At 43.7% G+C, this 22,841-nt stretch overlaps 1 protein-coding gene across 1 annotated transcript; it reads left to right on the forward strand.

Annotated features, from left to right (window-relative positions):
- The first annotated feature begins 19,309 nt into the window (after positions 1–19,309).
- On the forward strand, positions 19,310–22,319 carry LOC131091942 (centrosome-associated protein 350-like). The gene is made up of 5 exons (XM_058038335.1): positions 19,310–19,632; positions 19,988–20,329; positions 20,669–20,809; positions 21,223–21,348; positions 21,626–22,319. Exons 1-5 carry the CDS (start codon positions 19,345–19,347, stop codon positions 21,809–21,811), a joined length of 1,083 nt encoding a protein of 360 aa, XP_057894318.1. The 5' UTR covers positions 19,310–19,344; the 3' UTR covers positions 21,812–22,319.
- The last annotated feature ends 522 nt before the right edge of the window (positions 22,320–22,841 follow it).

Consider the following 22,841-nt stretch of genomic DNA (forward strand, 5'->3'; position numbering starts at 1 on the left):
GCTCTCCCCCAGCTCTGCATTCACCTCCTCTGAGCTTTTCTGTTCCTCAGAAAGATGCAAAACCTTCCTCCAAAGACTCATCTTTTGGGCTTTCTCCACAGAGAAGCAAGCAGGATCAAGTGAGGGCCATTCACAGTCTGTCCAGGGAACTTGCAGAAAAGATTGACGTGGCAAGGAAGAGGCTGAGTGCAGCCAGCTGGGCTAAAGCCTCTGCTGACAAACAATGGGCAGAGACAGCTCTGGGCCTGCACAGTGATCCTCCCTCTGCCCCAGAACCTGAGGCTTCCAGGGACAGGCAAGAGAGGACAATGACTGCAGCAATGCCTCTGGACAGAGATCCTGAAGTGCTTTGTGTGACATCCCACAGGGAATGCCATGGGCTGGGCAGGACTGGCCTGCTGGGCACACAGGGGGAAATGCCAGCTCCTCTGCCTGGTGGGAATGCTGAGAGGGAGGAATTGCCCTGGATCGCTCCCAGTGCAGGACAGAGTCACCTCAGCTCTGCAGGAGAGCTGAGCAACACATTTCAAGGTAAATCCTTTCCACATGAATCAGCAGGGATGCTCAGGTGCCACTGCCCAGGGTCTTTCAAAGGTACAAGCAGGGGTTAAACTTCATCTCCCCTTGGCTATTTATTGGAAATGTTGTGCCTTGGAAAATCCCTGAGCAGTGGCTCTGCTAGGTTTTACTTTTCTCCTCTCTCCTTGCACCTGTAAAACTACATCTCATAATTTTATCTGTGCCTTTGCCACCAATTTTGGGCATGTCACTTTCTGGTGCCTAGGCTTTCCCAGAAGTAAAAGAATTATAAACCTAAGCCCATGTAGTTAAAATTTGTGGATAAGAAGAGCTGTATTGAGTGAAGTGCTCACACATAAGTAGGCAGTGAATAGATGCCAAAGCTTGGGCCATTTCATTTCTATGAAGAGCATATTTATTAAATGTCTTCATTTGTCTTTTTAAAAGGTTTCCCTGTGAATAAGGGCTCCAAGGTGGACATAAGTCTATGGCATGAAAAGCCAATAACCAGCCCAACCTCTCCAGCTCACAGATTCCTCACTAGAAGGTAAACAAAGCCAGATATTTTATTCTCTGCTTAATGTGCCTTGCATGTATATAAAATAAGGAGCACCAATTCAGCATGGAGCCGGACTCAGGGCAGTGGTCTTCTAGACTTCACTTTCCTCTATTGTGTCTGTGAAATGACATTTCATAATTTTATCTGTGGCTTCACTGATTTTGGACACATCACTTCCCCTTCTGTTGCCCGGGCTTTTCCAGAAGTAGGAAAGGAAATATAAACCCGACCCTATGTAGCTGGAAATCTGAGGATAACAAAGCTGGATGTATTATCCTCTGCTGAATGGGCTACACAGACTTAAAATAAATAGTGGGAATGGTGAGTTCCCGGGGCTGGTGGATCCCCGGGCTTGCTGGATCTCCCAGGAGCCGTGGATCCCTGGGTCTGGTCCATGGATCCCGGGTGGCTCCGGCAGATCCCAAATGGCCCCGGTGGATCCCGGGCCCGGTGGATCCCGGCCGCGCTGCCATGACGCTCTCTCGCCACCGGAGGGCGCCGCAGCCGCGGGCGCAGAGCGGGACGGAGCGAGTCCCTGGTAAAGCTGCCCCGGCCTCCTTCGGGCGGGGATTAATTAAAAATTTAATTTCTAGTGATTGTTTTCACTCGTTTTACTAAAAAAGCGAATGAAAGATCCCCAACGGTGCAGCTCTGTAGGTTGTGTGCATGCGGAGCAGCACCAGCTCACACACAGCCCCTTCTCACCGGCACACTCGCAAAGGTTGGGCTGATCTCTGCTCCGAGAGATCGGTTGCAAGGATTATGGAGCTGTTCTGTCACAGAAGATGGCAAATGTATAAAACATAAGCAGCAGGCACTCCGAGTGTGCAGTGGAGACGCTCAGAGCTGTGTCTGCGCTGCACCTTGGGGAGCACAGCCCGGCAGCCGTGGGCTCCATCACTCTTGCCCTGACACCACCCAAACTCCCAGGAATGATGGTGGGTGCAGGACCCCCATGGCCCACTGGGAACAGCCCCCAGCTGGAGGGACACGCATCAAACCAAGGAGAAATAAGACAGATTGTGGTGATCTGCTGAACAATGCAATTACTGAGAAAGCAAAGCAGCCAGAATCAAAAAGTCCTCGGAGCATCACCGAGAAAAACACCAATAAAACCTCTCAGACAATAAATCACACCCCTCTTGCAAGTGCTGCTTCAAAAGATGAGGAGAGCTACTTGCAGATAAAATATCGCTGTGTTTAGAGATTAGAAGTGGAAAGTGTGGCTGTATTGTGAAGGACTCCAGACTCATCTCCTGGGCTGAGGGCTCCCTGTGATGCAGCAGTAGTGACAGTGAGGGAACAATCTAAAGGAAATAGCTTAACCCTTCCTTAGCTACTGGTAAAGTACATAATTAATACAAAGGCTCAGAGTAAAAGCCAGTCTTTTGCCCTCAGCTTTTATTTGTATATAATCTAGAGTCCGATTTTGCACCTCTCCTGAAGTCTGCACACTCACAGGAAGCAGAAGTGGATGAGTCCTTTGGCACACAGAGTGAGGCTCTCATGATCAAGTTATTCCTGAAGTTGGTCTGGTGTCAACTGATTCACTACAGATCAAATCAGACAGAAAGTCTCCTGATAAAGGAGCACCAGTGTGCTCTAAGGAGGTGACTAAGGAACTTTTCAGGGCCGTAATTTCTCTTTCTCCAGGAACATTTGCACTTTGAGTGCATGAACTCTCTGTGGGGAGTGTCAGCAGGCAGTGAAGGGAGCCTGTCTCTTAACTTGCACACAAACTTCACAGGCTGTGCTAACAGGAGGGGTCCATGCTGTGTTCTTGGCCTTGTAAACCTGTTTCTACAGAGCTCTCATTGATGTGGCCAGAGCTGGGTTAGAAAATGTGCTGGTAAAAGCAGCTGAGTTGGGTCTGTGCTCTGACTTCCACTGCTAAGGAGTTAGGAGTGCACACTTGGCTACAGCAGCCCAAGTCCTCTCTCTCCAATAGCGCATCTGAACAAAGCCACCTGTTAAAACTGACTGTGTGCTGGCCTCATTCACAAATACAAAACATGCAGCGCTCCAGACCCAGTGCTCTTGAGCATGACCTTCTCCACAGCCAGTTTCAAGAGCACGGTTTGCTGTTTACATGTTTAATTATGGCTCTGAATCATGCAGGAAATCCTGCAGGTGCCTGTTTCCATAAGCAATGTTCCCATTTCATGCCTGGCTGCTCCCCCGTCCACAGGGGAGGCTGGTGGAGGTTTGTTGCTGATGCAAATGAATCACTGATGGGAATTCTCCAAACTGCCAGAAAATGTGTGGGCAATTCCATCTTATTTTGTTTCTGTTACCTCTATAAGTGGCTACACTCTCTAGAGTCAAAAAAATCATCCTGTTTTTGTTGTAAGTTCGGATTTGAAAGTGCTCTGGGTGGATTCAGGGGCTGGGACAGAGGGTGGTGGCTGGAGAGTCACCTGTAGGATCACAGCTCTGCCTCCTCCCGTGGATTCAGCAGTGCCTTCTGTTCAGTGCAAACCCAAAGAGCCTCATCTGGGACTTGTGGTGGGTTATGCAGAGCTGGCTGTGTCTGGAGGGCAGGCAATGCTGGCCCCTCCTGTGGAAACCCAGTGTTTTGTGTAGAATCTGCATTGATTTCCACTGATGCCCTTCCCAGGACACAAACCCTGGCATCAGTTTCCCCAAACACAGGAGACCTTTCCCAAGAGCCAAAGAGAACAGTGCCTAAAAAACCATCCCAACACAATTGCAGAGACAAAACTCAGCACATTTAACCAATGAATATTAGAACTGCTTTGTAAGAAATCCCTCTTTCCTCTGTTTTTTCTCTCTCATGCACCTTTGCTCCCACTTTCTGAAGACTACATCCAAGACACGTTACTGGAAGCTGTACTAATCGTTTTAGCAGTTTCTGGGTCATGAAAAACAAAGAAAAGCTTATTAACGAGAAAAATGAAATAAGATTTCCCTAAGCTGATTGCTGATAAAAAAAAATTCCACGTTCATTTTTCTGTATAAAAAAGAAAACATCTGTCACCATTTCAGTGTCTCAGTGTCCCTGCATGTGGTTCAGCTGAGGTTTGATCAATAAATGCCCATTTTCACACCTTCTTTCTTAATCTTTTTAGCTAAGCTCAGATAGTTGCAGACCAAAACAAAGTAAAATCAGTTAGCTGAGGTCTTCATCTGCAGGACTTGGTGCTGACAATGTTTTGAAATATTAAAGTAAATGTATCACTCCCAGATTTTAGCTGGGCCACAGCCATGCTCAGCACAAGTCCCAGACACACTAGAACAGAGTTCAGGACTTTGTGTTTCTAAACAGATTTCTTTGCCAAGGTTCAGAGCTGGATTGTGCAACCAAGTCTCAACAATGGCACAGATTGTACAATGCAGCCCTCATAAATTAAGCTTCCACACTGCAAGGTTGTTGTTTGTATTTGCCACCAGGTTGAAAAATATCAGCTCTTTCAGAGCAGCAATTAGAGTAGGTAAAAACGAGTGTGTTAGCTTTCCTGACAGCATCCAGGTACGAGACAGGAGATTTTGTTCATTGCCAGGTATGACTTCTCAGGGAACCTTTTGTTTCCATTTGACAAAATGTAATAGTTCTGTTAAAACGAAATAACCTTTTTTTGTTAAGTTCAAAAGATTGCTTTATGCACATCTCAAAACCATAGTAATTGTTGTTGTTACCTTGATGCAGCCCGCAGGGAGAGCTCACGGCACGGAGGGATCAGTGTGGGTGTGAGACTGTTTTGAAAGTTCAGAACCAAGAGGAAATGGCCAGCCCATCTCCTGGAGAGAGCCTGAGCATCTGGGACAGCCTGAGCTTCCAGCCCTCTGCCACTCTGAGCACGGAGCAGCACTTGGGTAAGGTGGCATCTGCCACAGGGTCACTCAGTGCCCTCCCAGAGTATTTCTTGTGCTGTGGCAATAGAAGGAACAGTTCCTCATTGCAACAGAATTCTTGATGATCGTTCTGGCTAGGGCTGAAAAATCTTCTGGGGTGAGGGGGAATTTCAAATAGATGGTTCTCTTCCAGATTTTGAAGGTGAAAAAGGGGTGCATGAAAAGTTGTCCTCTCAACATTCATGCACAATCAAAGAGATTATATTGGAATATTATTAAAATTGCATAAAATGCATAGAAGCTCCTTGCTTTTTCCATGCTGTGCTGCCACAGGTGTGAATTCAGCTCACAGTCACAGCTACAGGTGGAACAAACCCCATTTAGCTCAGAGACATTTCCAGCTTCATCTGAAGGTCTCTGGGAGCCTTACAATTAACTCTTAATAATTACCCTGTCCGAGCAGTGTGGGATATTGTCCTGCTTGGACAGCAAGGGACAGGCACAGGACATGGGCAGGGTGCAGGGGGAATGGAGGGATGTGCTGCAGGGTGCCCGGGGCATGGAGCAGAGGTTTGCACAGAAACGGGGAAAGTTTGTGACTGAAAGGGTTAAAAGCCGACCAGTAGCGTGCAGACCGCTCTGTCTGAGGAGATCTCTGCCTGCTCCCACCAAACAGGAGCAGATGGTGCATTGTTTTAAGGGCTTTTTCGAGACAAAAGAACAAGATCAGATAACCTTTCCTCAAAGAGGGTACTTACAAAAAGCCTTTGCTCTTATTAAGGATTCTTCATTGTTTTCCTCACAACATTTTATACATCATATTGGATTCTGGGGTGGTGGAGAAGCCAGCATTGTTTACTGTGCTTCTCCTCCCCCCCAGGGACCAGGAGGGCATCTTAGAGATTGGGCAGCAAGGCTGTTGTCTGAAGTGTTTTTTCCTAAGCGAAAGACAACCTATTTATTTACTATTAATAACTGAGGGCCCCAATTCTGCAAGGCCCAGCCACCCACTATTCACCACAGGAACAATGGGAGCTGCTGCCTCGTGTCTGTGCCAGGAGAAACCTTCCCTTCCCTGAGCATTTGCAGGAGCTGCCAGCCCAAGGCTGGACTGGGAGCAGCACTGCCACCATGGCCACAGGAGGCACAGAGCTGTCGTGCTCAGCACAAAGTGGGTTTGAAATATGGGTCACAAGTGGCTCTGTCACCCCCCAGAGCAGGGATGGGGCGTTCAGACTCGAGGCTGCATTGTCTGCTCAAGGCATCACCCAGCAGTGGCTCTGTCCTTTCATGGGACACAGGAGTCACCGTGCACACGCAACACAATGAGGTGTAATTGTACAACTGCTGCCAAATGCAATATTTACCTTTCAGAGGGACACACACATCGCCTGGCCACCCACTGGTGTGCCAAAGAAAGATTCTCTGTAGTAAACACACTTGGCAAAATAACAAATTCCATTTCAAACACCTTAAAACAGAGAGAAGATGATATTCACAAGATATTTGCTTACTGCCTGGGGTAAGACAGTGAACTTGTCCTGAATTGTTGAAATTTCTTTTTAAACACAGCCAGTATAAAACCCAGAATTGCAAATCCTATAAGCTCATGCTGTGGTGAGCAAAAACTGTCTCCACAGGTAATGTTGGGAAGTATTTCACATTGCACTTACATGAATTTCTCATCAGTTTAGGCACAAAACTTAGTATAAGCAATGAGCTGATAAGGAAGGGCTTTGCATTTTGCACTACTATGTAAAATCTTTCTGTCATTCCTGCCCAGCCACCAGGGCTGCCCCACAGGGAGCTGAGATGAGCTGTACTTTCCTTGCTACTCCAGCATGTCCTCTGAATACAGCTCATAGTACCCACATTTCTGTATTTCTATTAAATAAGACAACTATATGATTTTAAAAAATCCCAACATTTTGCCCATGCCCCTTCCTACAGTCTAGGGAAGGGCTTTTGAGCTGGATTGGACTGAATGAGCCAGAAATCTCATTTCATCAGATCAGACTTTTTGTTTCCTTTTCTTTTGTATCTGAGAGATATCAACATTTAAGCTGAAACTAATTGTTTATAAAGTATTTTCTACATGTTGAAGATTAATCAAGGCTGGTGCTTTAAAATCGTTTGCACCAGGAAAGCAAATGGAATGTTTTCCATTGTTCTTGAAATGCAGAATTTTAACCTGAACTACAAGGAAAATGTATTTATATGTATCATCTTTCCCCTAAACTGCTGATTGACATATTTTGTTGTATCACTAGAGGGAGCTGCCTTCTTGCTTCTGGAAGAGGGAGAAATTATGAAATAAGCGGAATAAGCACAGAAATGTATCAGCCTGGCTTCAGCTAACTGTGTTTTGATGGAGAGTGTTGAGCTGAGGCAGCTCTTTGTGTTCCCTCCCAAATCCTGGCTGTGTTTTGTCATTCCCTCAGCTCCAGGGAGCTCCAGCCCTGCCTTCAGCATCTCTGGAGCTGTCTGCAGTGATGTTGTCACTGACTGAGAGAGTTTACAATAACTGATGAGGAGCACAAGGAGCATTCCACAGAAATTCAGGATTCTGGTTAGGTCTGTGTTCAGGCCCAGCTCTGTTGCTGTCCTGAGCCAAGAGCTGCCCTGCAGCTCCTTGTGACAAGGGGCAGCAGCAGGGAGAGGCCCTGCCATGTGCTGCAACATCTGGCTGGGAGCTGAACCCAGGCCAGCCCTCCACACCAGAGGATTTAGACATAAATACAAAATATGCAGAGCACAGGAGCAGCACAGGCCACATTAATCCCCTTGTTTGGTAAGCAGCCACTCTCCAGTGCCAAGTGGAATACCAGACATGTTCAGAGAGGAGAGAAGGACCTGACCCAGCAGCTGTGGAGATACAGATTCTCCAAGGTACCCCAGAGTGCAGCTCAGCCCGTGGATTTCCTGAGGCAGCAGGCAGAGCCTTCACACTGAGAGCCTTTTGCTTGGGGATTGCTTGTGGTCTTGTGAAGGGCCAAACTGCCCTCTGTGATCAGATTTTACCAAACCTCTTTTCTTCCTCCCCTTTTACCTGTCATCACTGCAGGTGCTTTCCTGCACAGAGAGTGCTGAAGTCTGGGTGCTATTTCCCCTGCCCTGTAATAATAAAGCAATTGAGCTAACATGGACATTTGGAGAGGGGAAGGACTACCCAGGTGGGGGATAAGGAGAAATTCCTTCTGGATCTGCTGCTCCACTCCACAGCTGGACACTTTACACCCCATATTCCTACACCTCCAGGCAGTAATGCAGACAAAGTCGTGCTTACAGTAAAGTTGCAGCTATGTCTTTTTATAATAACTGGGTTGCTCTGATTGCTGACATGTGCAGAAAGAGAAAAAGCTGTCCTTGAGTACAGCAGCAGTAAATGCTTCTGCCTTGCTTCAAGTGATTAGAAAAATGAGACTTTTAGCCTGGCTTTTTTAATTATATGTCAGGGAGATTCTACAGGGCTGTGCTGAGATTCTGCAGGTGCAGCGGAAAGTGATTTAATAAATAGCATTTTTTTCACAAGGCTGAGTGTATGCACATTGAAGCTATCTGGGTAGGCAGTAAATGCCATTCATCATCACCTAAAAGGACGTGAAGTTTAGCCAGATGGTATTTTCTTTAATGCAGGATGTTGCAACACAAGAAATGCATCTGGAAATAGCCACAATTAGGAAAATTACATTCAAAAGAAAGGAAAAGAGATCAGAGCAAACTTTTTAATCACTTTGAGGTCAATACCATGGTTGGGCTTTGGTCAGAATAACAAGAGAACTGTTCAGTTTGAGGCACAAATTGAAACTATTTGTCAGATTTTAAATTATATCCTAATAGATGATCATATTTCTGACTGGCCCAGATATTAGTACTAAAAGTTACTCAGACACCATAGCATCAATAAACATAGCTTGTAACTTTTCTTCTAGAATGACCTTAGTTGTTAGTATTGAAGGAGCTTTTGAAAGTGCTGTCTGCAGACCCACAGAAGAATTGTTCACTTGTCTTTTTTTCCATTGCATTGCTTAAAACCATGAATAAAACTTCCCTACAAAATTCAGCTTTTTCATCCACTTCATTTTCCTAAATAGGTCATTGCACAAAATCATCTCTAGTTAACTATCAGCATTAAGGAGTCTGACTCAGTCCCCAAAATTAGAAAGACTGGCTAAAATGAACATTCTTTCTAAAAAGATGAACTCTTAATTTGGCATGTCTAGATTATTTGGCATGATTTTGCCTTTCCAAACCACCCTCCCAAACCAGGGAAGGCCCATTACCAGAGGAAAGGATGAGATTTCCATCCAGTGTGTTGACACTGAAAAGGAGGGTGTTAAGAGAAGCTTCAGAGGAGAAGCCTCCTCCTCCACTGTAGGAGGAAAGTGAAATCTGCAATCAAGCTGTTTATGAAAACAGAGCAGCATTCTAATAGAAAATCTGCACCAGGCTCAAAGATTTAATATTTTATTTAACTCACACCCACATAAACACAAAGCCCATCCTGGCATGCAAACAAGCCCACATCTCTGCTCCTTGTGTGTTACAGACCTTCAGTCTGTAAAGCAAAAACAAACTCTGCATGTCATGGGCTTATCCTGCACCATGGGGAAATTTGGATTCAGGTGACCTGGATAGAGACAGAGATTTTATCTCAAGTTTCCAAATCAAACCTATTTCTATTTATGACCCACACTTCCATTCTTTTATGACTCTGGTTGCTGTGGCAGTGGCACAGCACAGAATAAACACACAACCTGTTTGCATAAGCTGAGCAATTCATCTGAGAAGCTCAAACAGCCAAGAACATTTCACTGGTAAACAAAATATCAGCTGCACTGTCACACACAGGCAGGGGAGGTGCAGTGAGGAAGTGGCAGTGAAAAAGGTGCACGTGAAGCAAGAGGGGAAACTTCCCCACTTTAAAATGAAAGATTTTTTTCCAGGGGTTTGTGTCTCCCCTGTGACAAAAGAGAGAGGAAGCAGCCTGCCCATCCCAATGCAGATGGAGGGGACATGCAGGATGCTGCTTGAGTTCCCAAAGTGACCTTTTTTCACCAGGGAAACCTTGTCACAAGGTTGGGAAGTTTTTCTTTTGTACCCAGTGACTCTGATCCTGTTGGTGCAGCAAGGGAGCAGCAGGACCAAGAGGGACAATAACCCACACTGAAATTCAGGCTTAGAACAGGAATTGTTCCTCATTCCTCTCTCCTTAAGTCCTGACAGTTCTCAATACTTGCAGAACTTTATGCTCACACATTTCTTGACAGGATGTATGTACTGACATTTTCTTTCTACAGTTATGGTGGAAGAGGTAAATGTATGCAAAGAAGTTATTTCAGTAATAAAGGCAGATGTCAGATTTGGGAGGCTTCCAAAAATAGGCCCAGGGAGGATTCAAAAGGAAAATGCAGTTGGAACAATGTACACATTCCCCTTGTGATGATCCCCTAAACTTCTGCAGGTGAGGGAGATTTTGGTGACATAGAGCTGGAGGACAAACACAGGAGACACCTGGACATTTTGAGTCAAACCTCCTTACTACTGGCTCACAAACTGAAGGTCAGTGGGAAACCTGTGTAATGAGCATAGGGAATTCCAGTTCTGCTGTCCCAGGGGAAAAGGTGCTCCCCATCCCCAGAGTCAGGTGTGCTTGGGCCATAATCAGTTGGCATCAGCTGCTCTGAGTCAGGTTTATAAACCCCATGGACTATAAAGGTGAGGTGCCAGCCCTTGTTTGCTGTTTGGAGACCTCAGTGTAGCTCTTGTGGGTAAGAGGAGGTTGCTGTACTTGCCCAGGGCAGCAGGACCCAGCTGTGCAGCTCCTGTCCTGCCCTTTGCCCCCCAGCTCTCAGGTGCTGTGTCACCTGATTGAAGATACCATTTGTAATGTGTCACTTCCTAACGCAGCTCCAGCAGCAGCAGCACAAACATCGGCTTCTGGTGCTGAGGGAGAAGGCAAAGCAAGAGGTTGAGGAAAGCCACAGGTTTCTGAGGGGCCTGCTGCAGCTCAGTTCTGAGGTAAGTTATGATCTCAGACCCTGGGTTAGACCTCCAGGCCCCAGCTCTCATGAGAGCAGTTCTAAGCACAGCGATTTGTGAGCTGCTGTAGCACCTTACCACATATCCACAGAGTTTTCTCCCAGCCCATTAATTAATCAGCTCTTCAGGAATTGTTGGCATAGGAAAAGCATTATCTACAACCAGAAGCTCTCCAAAGAAGATGAGGAAAAAAAGTTTTTCATAAAAGGTGTGTGCCAATTTGTGTGTGTGCAGGCCAGCAGGAATTCCAAAGGCAGTGATCCTCCTGTGACAAGACCTGACCAAGCAGAGCAGACACAGAGGGGACACTGGCTGGAAGGTGACCTTACTGCTGGCAGCTACAGGAGGTAGGATACAGTGAGGCACTCCAAGGATTTGGCCTGTGGTTTGACTAGATTAATATTTTGGGGCACTAAAGTAATTGCTACATAGTGTTTTTAACTCTGATTTATGCCCAAACTACAGTATTAGCACCTTTCCAATGTTGTGGGAGATCTTGCTCTTTTAAAAAAGTAGAAACCCCTCTGAAACTTGTGTGAAAAGTATAATTTTCTTCATTTTGCTGTACTATCATACTGTTGATATAAATTAGAATATTGTATGTGCATTTTTAAAGTTCATTTAAAGTGGCATAAAGACTTGAGAATTGCTTCCAGAGTCTTATGGATGCAATTACCACAAAGGCACCTTTGCACAGGTAAAACTTTCAGTACCACATAAAAATGAGCAGCATTCTGGTTTGAAAAGATTCAATCTCTGTGGAGGACTTGGCTGTGAAAGTAAGGAATTGAAATAATATTTCTGACTGCAGTAAGAAGAATATAAAATATTTCCCTTTTCTTACCTTCAGTAATCAAGAGATGGGTTCACTGAGACACTCTGCATTGAAGATAGAAAGAGATCCCAATCCAGTGGATCCCAAAATATTGGGAGAAAGAAAACCTTTAGGAGGAGGAGGTTCATGTTGCCCAGTGCTTCAAGGAGGTGAACATGACATTAAAGGATTTAGTGGTATTGGGAAAATGCCCCATTCAACCTGGCCTGGAACACAGTTTTCTAGCTAATTTTGAAAATTTTGACCTCAGTATTTATGTTCATTATGCATATTTGAGCTATGGCTATCTTCCTTTGTACTCCTGGCCCTTCCAAGACAGTCTTGTTGGGAGCTGAGAGTTATTTACCCTATTGATGGGTCCTTTTTAAAATGTTTACCTGTTTCCATGATTTCACTTCTAAGGGAAGTTGATGTCCACACCTTGCTCCTGGAAGTGAACAGCTGAGGGATGACTCCTCCAGCTCCTGCTGAGGGCAGTGCATGGGCTTGGCTGACAAATATTTGCCAAAGGCACCTTGAGTTCAGAAATGGGTGTTAACTTGTACTGGGAGAGTTGTTTTTTGTGTCTTTTCCTTTCAGATACTTTATTTTTGGTGACATTAACTCTTTGCCTTGGGGTCTCTGCCAGCAGATCACAGGCACAGCCATCACACCTCGAATCTGTTGTCACCTTGGATGAATCTGCCCCATGGGGAGACCTGGGACAGCTCTGGGGACAGCAGTGACCAGGCCAGCTCCAACAGCCAGGTAACACCAGCTCTTGAAACAGTCTGAGGGGCGTTCCTCTACATGGGTTGGTTTTTTTGGTTTTATTCCCTCCATCAAACTGTTCACCTGATGATGCCGATACTCTGCTCTGTCCCCAGCGGAGCGCAACCATTCCACGCTTTGGATGTTCCAGCACCTTCCATGGCTCCAGCCTGGCCGTGGTGGAGCAGTGCCTGAGGGCAGAGGAGCTGCGGGCTCGGCACCAGGCAGTGCTGCTGCAGCTCCGGAGGAAGGCTCTGAGGGAGAGGGCCAGGGCCGAGCTGGCCTGGCTGGGCCACCACAGACGGTGAGGGCACTGCCGCTGGAGGCCTGCTAGGCCAGGAGTGCTTTTCCTCCTTTCACGGGAACACAGTAAATGTAAAATCTTCTTAGAAAGCAAGGAGCAAGTAAAAAATTGAGAGGAAAGGAGTCTGCATGGTTTTAGTGTCTCCAGAGCAGCATTGAGCTTCTATTGGAGCCGCCTCTGTGGTAGTATGACGCACCAACTGAATGAGGAGCCCTCAGGGATGGACGGTGAGGGGCGTCCCTCAGCGTAATGAGGATAACGAGCCCTCAGGGACAGTGAGGGGCATCCCTTGGCATAGACCAGCTGAGGAGCCCTCAGGGATGGATGGTGAGGGGCATCCCTCAGCGCTGATGAGGATAACAAGATCTCAGGTACAGTGAGGGGCGTCCCTCGGCACTGATTGGGCTGAGGAGCCCTCAGTGATGGACGGTGAGGGGCGTCCCTCAGCGTAATGAGGATAACGAGCCCTCAGGGACAGTGAGGGCCATCCCTTGGCATAGACCAGCTGAGGAACCCTCAGGGATGGATGGTGAGGGGCGTCCCTCAGTGCTAATGAGTATAATGAGCCCTCAGGGACAGTGAGGGATGTCCCTCAGTGCTGACCAGGCTGAGGAGCCCTCAGGGATGGACGGTGAGGGGTATCCCTCAGTGCTAATGAGGATAACAAGATCTCAGGTACAGTGAGGGGCGTCCCTCAGCACTGATTGGGCTGAGGAGCCCTCAGGGATGGATGATGAGGGGCGTCCCTCAGTGCTAATGAGGATAACGAGCCCTCAGGGATGGGTAGTGAGGGGTGTCCCTCAGCACTAACCAGCTGAGACACTATAAGGAACGCCCAGTGCTCAGGATACTCCATTTGCCTCAGGAGAGGTCCAGCCACCACAGCCCCAGGGTGGTGAGATGTCTTCTGAGTCCACTGTAACTTTCTGCAGAGTCTTCCATACCTATAGCTGCCTCGAGAGGAGCTTTACTCCAATCCCATGCATTAAGTCAAGGCATTTAATGATCTGACTCTGATTCTTATCCTTGTGATCTCCAGTGTTCTGGAAAACCTGCAGGATAATACAGGAGCCTCTGCCATGGCAGCAAAACAGCACAAAGTCCTGATGGAGCTGAAATGGGAGCAGGTAATGCTGCAGTGAGAGGAGCTGGCATTCATCTCATATCCACAGGAAGGTGCCTGAAGTTGCTGGAACAAGTGGGGGTTGTGTTTAAAAAAAACCAAACCACTTTGCATCCATTATTCTGCATGTTTCCCACATACCCACAGTGAGGTGGCTTTTGTGCCAAAGTCAGCAGTCTGTAAATCTTGGATAAAAGAAAACATCTTTTTTTTTTCTCTTCTGCTACCTCACTGTTATTGTGGATTTTTCTATTTATGCCATAACAAACAGGTCATATAATGTAGGTTTCCACTGATTTATGCTTGTGATGTTGAAATATATTAAATTAATCTGACAGCTAATTTTATAGTCTTTTATAGTCTATGATAGGTTCATAATTACACTTGGTAGTCAGAAAATTTCTGTCCTGCTCCTTATGTAGTGTGAGCCTCTCATTTAAGTAAAGGAATTCCTACTGCAAACCACAAGTACCCTGTAGTTTTGAATGATCTGAAGACAATTGATTTCTAAAGGCCTTGCCACTTGGGACCCCATAAAAACATCCCTTTACCTGTCATCAGTTTTCACAGGTGAAAGCCCTGTTGAAAAATAAAACTGCAAATTTTTTTATAAAAAAGGAAATTATTGTATTTTCAGGGTATTTTGGGATTAATAGGGCCCTATGTGAAAAAACATTATACATATTAAGTATAGCTCTTCATTATCTTCACTATATTATGCACCTTTCTTTCTCTGCTTTGTGTAGGCAGAAATCCAGCACCTGAAAAACATCCACAGGGCAGCCCATCAGGAAAGGAAGCTGTTATTAAAGCAGCAGAGAGAAATCTTAATGATGCAGCATTCAACAGCACAACTCCAGGAAAAGCTGCACAGTTTGGCTGGAGAGCAGGAGGTTGTGAAGTCAGGGAGTAAAGACAATTGTGTCCAGCTAAAGCATAAAAGGAGCAAGAAATATGAGGGGTAAGTAAAACTTTCTCAGTGATTGCTGAAGGCGAGAGCAAATCCAGTGGAGAAGATGGAGACAGGCATGTCCTAGATAATGGTGTGAGCTTTAGATACTCCAAAGAGGGAGTGTATAATGATAAATTTTTCCAACTTCTGTGTTCAAGCAGTTGATAAATCAAGATCACTGCTTATCATTCTGTCTCAAATGGTGAATTCCTCAGGGCACCTTCAATGATGCCACACAACTGCTAATGATAGTTCATGCTTTCATGGTGGCTTTTAACTACAAACCCAAACACTTTGCAACTATATATTAATTAGGCTTCACAATACCCATATGGAATGAGTAGAAATGTATTGATTTAATTGGGGGAATTCACTCCTTTGTCACCCTCTGGCTCTGAGCCTCTGGATCACTCAGCCCCTCAGAGCTGGTCTGTGCTTCACTGAGGATTTAACCAGAGAAGGATTTTTGGAATACACAGGGCTAAATTTTAGGCTTAAACTGAAGCACAGAGGTGTCATGTAAAATCCTACAGTGAGCTCTAATTCAGGAGTTTAGTCAGACTGAGAAATCCCCATCCTGCTGTTCCCCAGGAGCATCCCTGTCTGCTTCCTGCTGGGCTGCAGGAGCTGAGCACTGTGAATGAGAACCCCACAGCATCCACGCTGCTCAGAACAAAAATCTACTTTGCTTCAGGAAGAGAAAAAGCAGTTAAAGACATAATATTTATCAATGTGAATTAAAACCCCCTTTCATTCAGTGTTACCCAGAGCTTTAGCAGGGTGGTGAGTCAGGTTTGTGCATTTACTTAAGTCCCCACAGGGGAAGGCTTTCAAATAAATCCCAGCGTGGAACTGATCTATAATTCATGGTGTTATTGATTACAAGTCAGAGAAATCTTTAAAAGGTTTCTTGGCTGTGCTTTCACTTCTTATTACTGACAAGGCTGCTCGTAGGAGAACAGTGAATATTGGTGTCAGTCTGGAGCAGTCAGAGGCTGTGGAATCAAATGCACCCAAATTCTGGCTGCTTGTCCATAGATCTCTGTCCTGTGCAGGAGTGCAGAGTGGTGATTATGCTATTTATCCCCCTGCATGGGTGTGTTCATGTTTTATACTGATCAGGAACAAAGCATTCCATGTCTAACTCTTTACAGCTTTTCTACTGAGAACAAGGAATCACTGGTACAACACCAGAAACAGGTGGAGGAGTTGCCAGGTTTGGAGCAGTCCCTTAATGCTCAGGATGATGTTTTCCTACCTCTGGAACCTACAAATTCAGCTGGAATGGAATCTATTGCCACACTTGTCACAAGAAAAGGCCAGAAGTGTGTATTTCTGGTAAGGATCTCTGGAATTCCATTCATGCCTAAAGAAAGGGTGCCCCAGATTGTATTTCCCTTAATATAGGACCAGCACAGGACTCATTTGGCACTTAAGAACAGGAAGCCAAAATAAGTGTGTTGGTTATTTTCCTTAAAACATTAACTCTGTCTACTAATTGTTTACTTTCTAGGAATCTGTGCTGGAGGAAAAAGCACTTCTTTCAAACCCTGATCCTAAAGATAATGAAGATCTTAATCCATGTGGCAGAAAAAACCCAGTGAAAGGCTTGGGGATGTTTCCTACTTGGTGTAACTTATGCCTGGTTCAGGAGGAAAACACTCTTGAAGGAACAGGTCAATCATATTTAATGCTATTATGTCCAATCTGTTTCAACTACTTCAATCAAATTTTAATCCAGACAGAAAGAGAGACAATCTTCTCATTTATTACCAAAGTGTCTTGCTCACTATAGCCAATGTATAAATCACTGCTGGGCAAGATGGTGGGGATCTCTCAGAGGTTTATTAAGAGATCTGATTATACTGCTTCCCCAGAACGAAATCATAATTTACTCTGATTGTGTCATTAACAATTTGCTCTCTTTTGATACAGTTTTTCAAGAATTTAGGGCCGTTCTTTTTAAAAGAACATAGATCAGTTGAAGATAGACTTGGACAGGACATGCTGGAGTTATTTTTGTTTCCAGGTTTTATCCTCAGCTCATATTTCTTACTTTCAGTAGGACAGGTGAAAAATAAAACTGTCTGTTTATTTATGAGTCAGTTATATCATTTACATAGTTCTGGATATGCATGATTTCTGTAATATAAACATTTACATATTGTGGCAGTATTTCCTATTTCTGTCATTTTTCTAATGAACCATCTTTCTGTGTTTCATAGAATATCCTGATTTGGAAGGGACCCACAAGGATCATAAAGTCCAGCTCCTAATTTATTCCTAGATATAATAGTGAGGAGCATGATAGATTTAAGTGTCCTATCAGCAAGCTCTTCTATAAAATATTTTTCTTTTAAGTGATGATTTAAAAAAAATTCTTTTAAATGTTCCAGTTAAAGAAGTGGAAGTGCCTGTCCCTTCTGAGATCCATCAGGTGGATGCCAGTCAGTGTTTGAAGCATTTGGACTATATTTCTCATGAAGCTTCTGATGAACAAAATTTAGAAGGATTTTCTGAGGGATTAACTTCCACCGAATCATTGTCCAGGTCAAATAACTCCTTTTTGCAATGTCAAAGTGCCAAGTCAGACTCTTCTCACTCAGAATTTCAGAAAGTGTCTGCAGTTTGGATCAGCTTCTCAAAAAGTTCCATTTCAGACCCAGAATTCGAGCTGAAGCATGGAGAGGACACAGATGTCAGCGTCCCAGAAGAGTTTGTCTGTGACAGTGGTGATGTGTTTAATATCTCAAAAGAGATGCCAATAGCAATAAGCAATGGAAAGGAAACATCACCTAGTGACAAACGCAATGAACGTGAGCTGCCTGAAGATGACAGAGCTGAGACTTCATCTCTCTCCCAGAAATACCCTGGAGATGTGTTGGGTCATGGCTGCACTGATCTCCTGCTTTCCTTCATCCCAGCAAACAAAGCAAATGTCTCCAGAACCGAGTCAGCACATTGCTCCCAGTCTGAAAACCCTTCTGAGGGAGTGGATGAGCCACACCTGGGTGCCTCACAAAGCTTCAGCAGAAACAAGCCCTGTTCTCAGGAGATCCCAGCACTGGGAAACGATGCAGCTGCCAGCCCTTTGTGCACTGATGCAAACTCCAGCAGTGATAAGGGGCTCCCTCCAGCTGATGAGGATACCTTGTCAGAAATGCTGGGTCCTGTGGGTGAAGTATTGTCCTCTGGAAGTGCTGACTTGCCACCCTATAACAAAAAGGATTTGTCATTTCCAACTGAAGATCTTCCTCCTCCCCCTTTAGGTGCAGATGCAATGAAAAATTGTGATCCTGCCTCCAGCACAGATGATTTCACATCTCCACTGGAACAAATGACAGGCTCAGAGTCTGGTCAGGGCATGGATGAAGATCTGTCACTGGAAATGGATGCATTACCCCCATTACCTGATAACACTGTGCCTGAGGAATCTCCCCTGCTCAGTACAGAGACAAGTGATGCTTTTTCAAGCAATGATGGTTGTCTCTCACAACAATCTATTACAGCTCTTTCCAGCTGTTTATCAGAAAACCAGCATGGAGAGCAGGAGATGCCTTTGCAGCATTTGGAGTTTCTGCCTGTGTCAAATACAGATTCTTTTGGTGGAAGTAAGAGTCCTGAATTCCCAATGAAACAATGCAAAATGTGTGAAAAGCTGCCCAGTGCTGAGGAGGACAGTGATGACCCATTATCATCATTTGAAGTTGGGGACAGAGTGTTGGTGAAGCAGAGCCAGCCTGGAACTCTGATGTTCAAAGGCCAGACTCATTTTGGCAGTGGCCACTGGGCTGGAGTTGCACTGGACAAAGCTGAAGGTGACAGTGCTGGAACTTATGAAGGGGTGAAGTATTTTGAGTGTGCCCAGCACTGTGGGGTCTTTGTCAGAGCTGATGAGATTTCACACCTGTTTGGGGTTAACAAAAATAGCTCCAGTTACATGGGGAATGAGGACTCTGACTCCTTCCATGATGATGACTCCCTCAAAGGAGACTGCAAATACTCTGGAGATGATGAGCAGAGAGTGGGGTTTGTAGAGGAGAAAGCAGAAGACACAAACAGTGCAGGAGGTTCAGAAGTGAAAGAAAACCAGTCTGGGTTACACAGTGCCTTGCTGTGTGGAACAGGGCAAAAGTTTCCCCATTCCAGCCAGTGTAACTGTAATGAATTCCTCTGTCAAAAGAACTTAATGTGCTTGGGATCAGATAAAGAAAAACCAGAACTGGCACAAATAAAACAAACTATATTTGCAGATGCTCTTCCAAAGAAAAGCAAGATAGATGAGGTAAACACAAGCAAAAATATTTGCTGCTTGGTAGAGGATCAGAAAAGAATTAAACTTGCTGATGATATTGCAAGTGAACTCAGTAAAAAACTTCTGTTTGACATTTTAATTGCATTTTCTGAAACAGCTCAACACAAATATAAAAGTGCCTTTGAAAAAGACATGATGAATTATGGCAAAGGCCTGAGGCAAGAAGACAATCAGAAACCATTTCCCCTCAAAGAAAATTCAGTTGCTGCCTTATCTGAGCCATCAGCAAAGGTTTCTGATGTTTCACTGGGTGATTTTGATATGCTTTGCATTCATGGTTGTCACACAGTAACAGACAGAATTGTAACTAAATTTATAGATGATGCAGTTAAAGAATATAAGAAGATTAAAAGAAAACACAGATCAAAAGCAGACAAGATACTTCATTTATCTCCAGAGACTTCTCCAACCACTTTGCCTGTAAGTACAGTGAGAAAGTTTTTATTTCAAGTGCTGGCCCTGAAGCTGGATCTATAAAAGCAAGAATTTGTGTGGCCCAGTTTTTCATCATCCACAGAAATGATATCTATGTTAGGAACCAGATTGCTCACTTCATGTTCATTATTTAAGGAATTATTCTGTATCCATTGAATAGTACATGTATGGTCCAAAGAAAAATGGGAGTTCTTGATTGGAATTTTGAATAATACATCAGTAAGCCTTTCTTTGAGCCCATGAATAAAATGGTTTTAAGTGTAACCTTGATCAGTTGCTAATAATCCCAATACCTCTAAAAAGATGGAATATATCTGTCTTTTCTTTTTCTCTCTTGAAGCTCCTTTTAAAAATCTTTGATGCTGGTGTTTTTGGAAGCTCTGAAGATTTTGATCAGCCTAATTCTGACCAAAACCTGCTGATGAGACAGACACAAAAGCAACACTTGTACAAATTAGACCAGTGGCACTCAGCTCCTTGGAAGAAAACTGTGGAAGTTCCTCTTGTGATTCCACATAACAGTTCTTATGTTAAAAATTTGTCTGCATATGCTGTGGAAGAATTATGGACCCCAGAGAACATAAAATCAAATTTCAGGAACATCAACATGCCAAAGTACTTGGAATGTAGTGATCTCCCAGGGAATGATTTGGAAGCAGAGAGCAAGAGGATGTATAATCAGGTATTTTTAAAGCACTAGCTGTTAATTAACTTTTGTAGTGTTCTGGAGGCTGAATCATGTTAGCTAATATTTAATGTTATTCCAGTTGCTAACACTAAATATAACTAAAGCAACACTGAAAGGTACTACCAGGAGTATTCTGCAATTTGCTGCTGAATAATTCCAGTAGAATAAATGTCCTTGTAGAGAATCCAGAGTTTTTCCAGAGTTCCACCATAAGCCCTTGGACACCTGCCCCAGTGTCTGTTTGGGTCTGTTCAGGGAAAGCCAAGTTCCCTGGGAAGCTGGGGACTGGAATCCAGTTTTCCTGACTCCAGTATCCTGCTGAGTTTGTTACAGGTTATATTTGATTTGAGCCATGAGTTGCTGTGTGCAGAATACCAAGTGACTGCAAAGCCAAATATCTTCCCATGGATGGAAAAAGTGGGATCTCCCTGTTGCAGGCATCTCTGCAGCAGGACAGATGTCAGTGATGTCAAGGTATGTTCTGGCAATGGAAAGAACAGGAACAAGAGTGGAAAGAGCAGAGACTGCAAAAAGAAATGTGAAATATGGGAGGATTATGACAATGTAACTGAGGTGATGGGAGAAGAAACAGTATTACCCTGAAATGCCTGGATAAATACAGACTGAGCTGATGACTCAAAATATTCCATATGTGTGGAGTTAAGAATGGGAATGGGCCTTTAAACTCTCCTAATTATGACTATTTTGTGTGTAATATCATGATTAAAATGTGTTGGTTGGCCAGTATTGATTGATCAGCTACCTCTAGATCAGCCCCCCTAAACTTTGGGATGTTTCTGGACTTAAAGCTGGACCTTCTCACTGGCACCTTCACAGCACCAGAATTCTTATGAGGAGAGTTCTTTTCAGCCTTCTTTATTTTGTAGACGTTTGTTCAGGGTGAAATTATTAAAATAATGAACCTGGAAACGAATGACTTAGAAATGAAAAGAAAATTCCTAAATATGACCAAGTATGGAAACTGTAAGAGAGACAGAGTGGACCTTATTCTGGTAAGCAGAATTTCCAATGGGGATTTGTGTATTTCCTTTAGATTTAAACTAGAAATTCTCATCCTTCTGTGAGAATCACTTTTACTTAAATTAACTTCAGAAATTACTGTCTTTCAAAAATTGAATTAATAATCCAGTATTTCCAGCTCTTGTGAGTGGTTTAAATTAAATGAATTAATGATACAGATGTAAAGTTGTTGGATTAGGTGCAGTGTCTCAGTACTTTTGAGAAACTCTTCTTTTTGAAGTAAAAAATTGTTTCCATGTTATATTTTAGATCCAAGAGCTTCACAAAGAAGAATCTCAGTGGACTTTCTATGGTGATGATGAACTAAGAGTGAAGATGAGGATGACTGAAGCCATATTTGATATCTTGATCCTTGATACAATCAGAGTTCTTAATCAGATTTATCTGAAAAAAGCCTCTTTGACAGGTGACTGTGCACCATCTTTTCTCTTTTAATCCACTGTGGAACTGGTTAAAAGGAGCTTGGAGATGGCTTCAGAGAGCTGGCACAGGGAATGGCAGGACCTGGAGCCAGACAATCAGGTTAAATGTCTATAATTTTATGCAAATTAGGAAAATACTGATGTGGTGCACTTTAAATTGGAGATTTTTCTATCAGCACCTTCAATTCCTAACAATTAGATGTGTGCCTGTAATTGGGTTATTTATCATGCAATTCACAGGAGCCCATTGAATTTGTACAATATCTAAATGTGGGGTGCTGAGAATGTACTTTAACAGACAAAAGAGAGGCAATCAATACTCTTTTTGTATTGGCAAAACTGGGAAAAAAATCAAGATTTTTGACAAGGAAATAGAAGCATTTCCTCAGCATGGTTGTTGTTCACAATGCTACTTGCTGTGGTCCCACCTATTTTGTACTGAGAAAATCAAATTTTTGTTAGTTCTTTTTAAAATAAATGTTTTGTAAATATTTCTTACTGGAATTCAGAAACTGTTTATTATTGAATAATTGATTGTAAAGAGATCAGATTTTTTCCAATCCTATTCAAATAAAATGAAAATCAGGATCAATAAAGATAAATTATAGATAAACTTAAGATTTAAAAATACAATACTTTAAAATCTGCTTGGGGAATAGAAAGACATTTTATTTGCATTTTTAAATACTGTTGGCTTAATTGTTTTTTGTACTTGTTTTCTGAATAAAATATAATACACATGGCTTATTTTGTTTGTTTATTTTCACTGAAATCAGTTAGAATTACAGATTATCTTGTGCACACTGTTTTTCTCAGCAGTGAATGGGTGCATTTTGTTTTGTTTTGCTGGGCACATTAAACCCTCCCCTGCTTGTTGCCATATGAACAGAAATAAAAAGGCAACTTCTGCCCCCAGCACTTTAACTGGTGATCTTATCCTATAAACTATTTTCATGTCTCTTGTGGTACATTTCCTTGTCTCTGACTTTATCCTCATTGATTAGTTAATCCACAGAAGTTACTTGTTTTCTTGTTGTCAGTTT

This window comes from Melospiza georgiana, chromosome 20, assembly GCF_028018845.1.
Source record: "Melospiza georgiana isolate bMelGeo1 chromosome 20, bMelGeo1.pri, whole genome shotgun sequence".
NCBI classification, from domain to species: domain Eukaryota; kingdom Metazoa; phylum Chordata; class Aves; order Passeriformes; family Passerellidae; genus Melospiza; species Melospiza georgiana.

Excerpts from the sequence above, each read along its gene's own strand:
- LOC131091942 (XM_058038335.1), top strand. The coding sequence starts at position 19,345 with ATGATGAATTATGGCAAAGGCCTGAGGCAAGAAGACAATCAGAAACCA. Across the intron at positions 20,330-20,668 it reads GCAAGAGGATGTATAATCAG|GTTATATTTGATTTGAGCCA; the intron begins GTATTTTTAAAG and ends AGTTTGTTACAG. Across the intron at positions 20,810-21,222 it reads CAGATGTCAGTGATGTCAAG|ACGTTTGTTCAGGGTGAAAT; the intron begins GTATGTTCTGGC and ends TTTATTTTGTAG.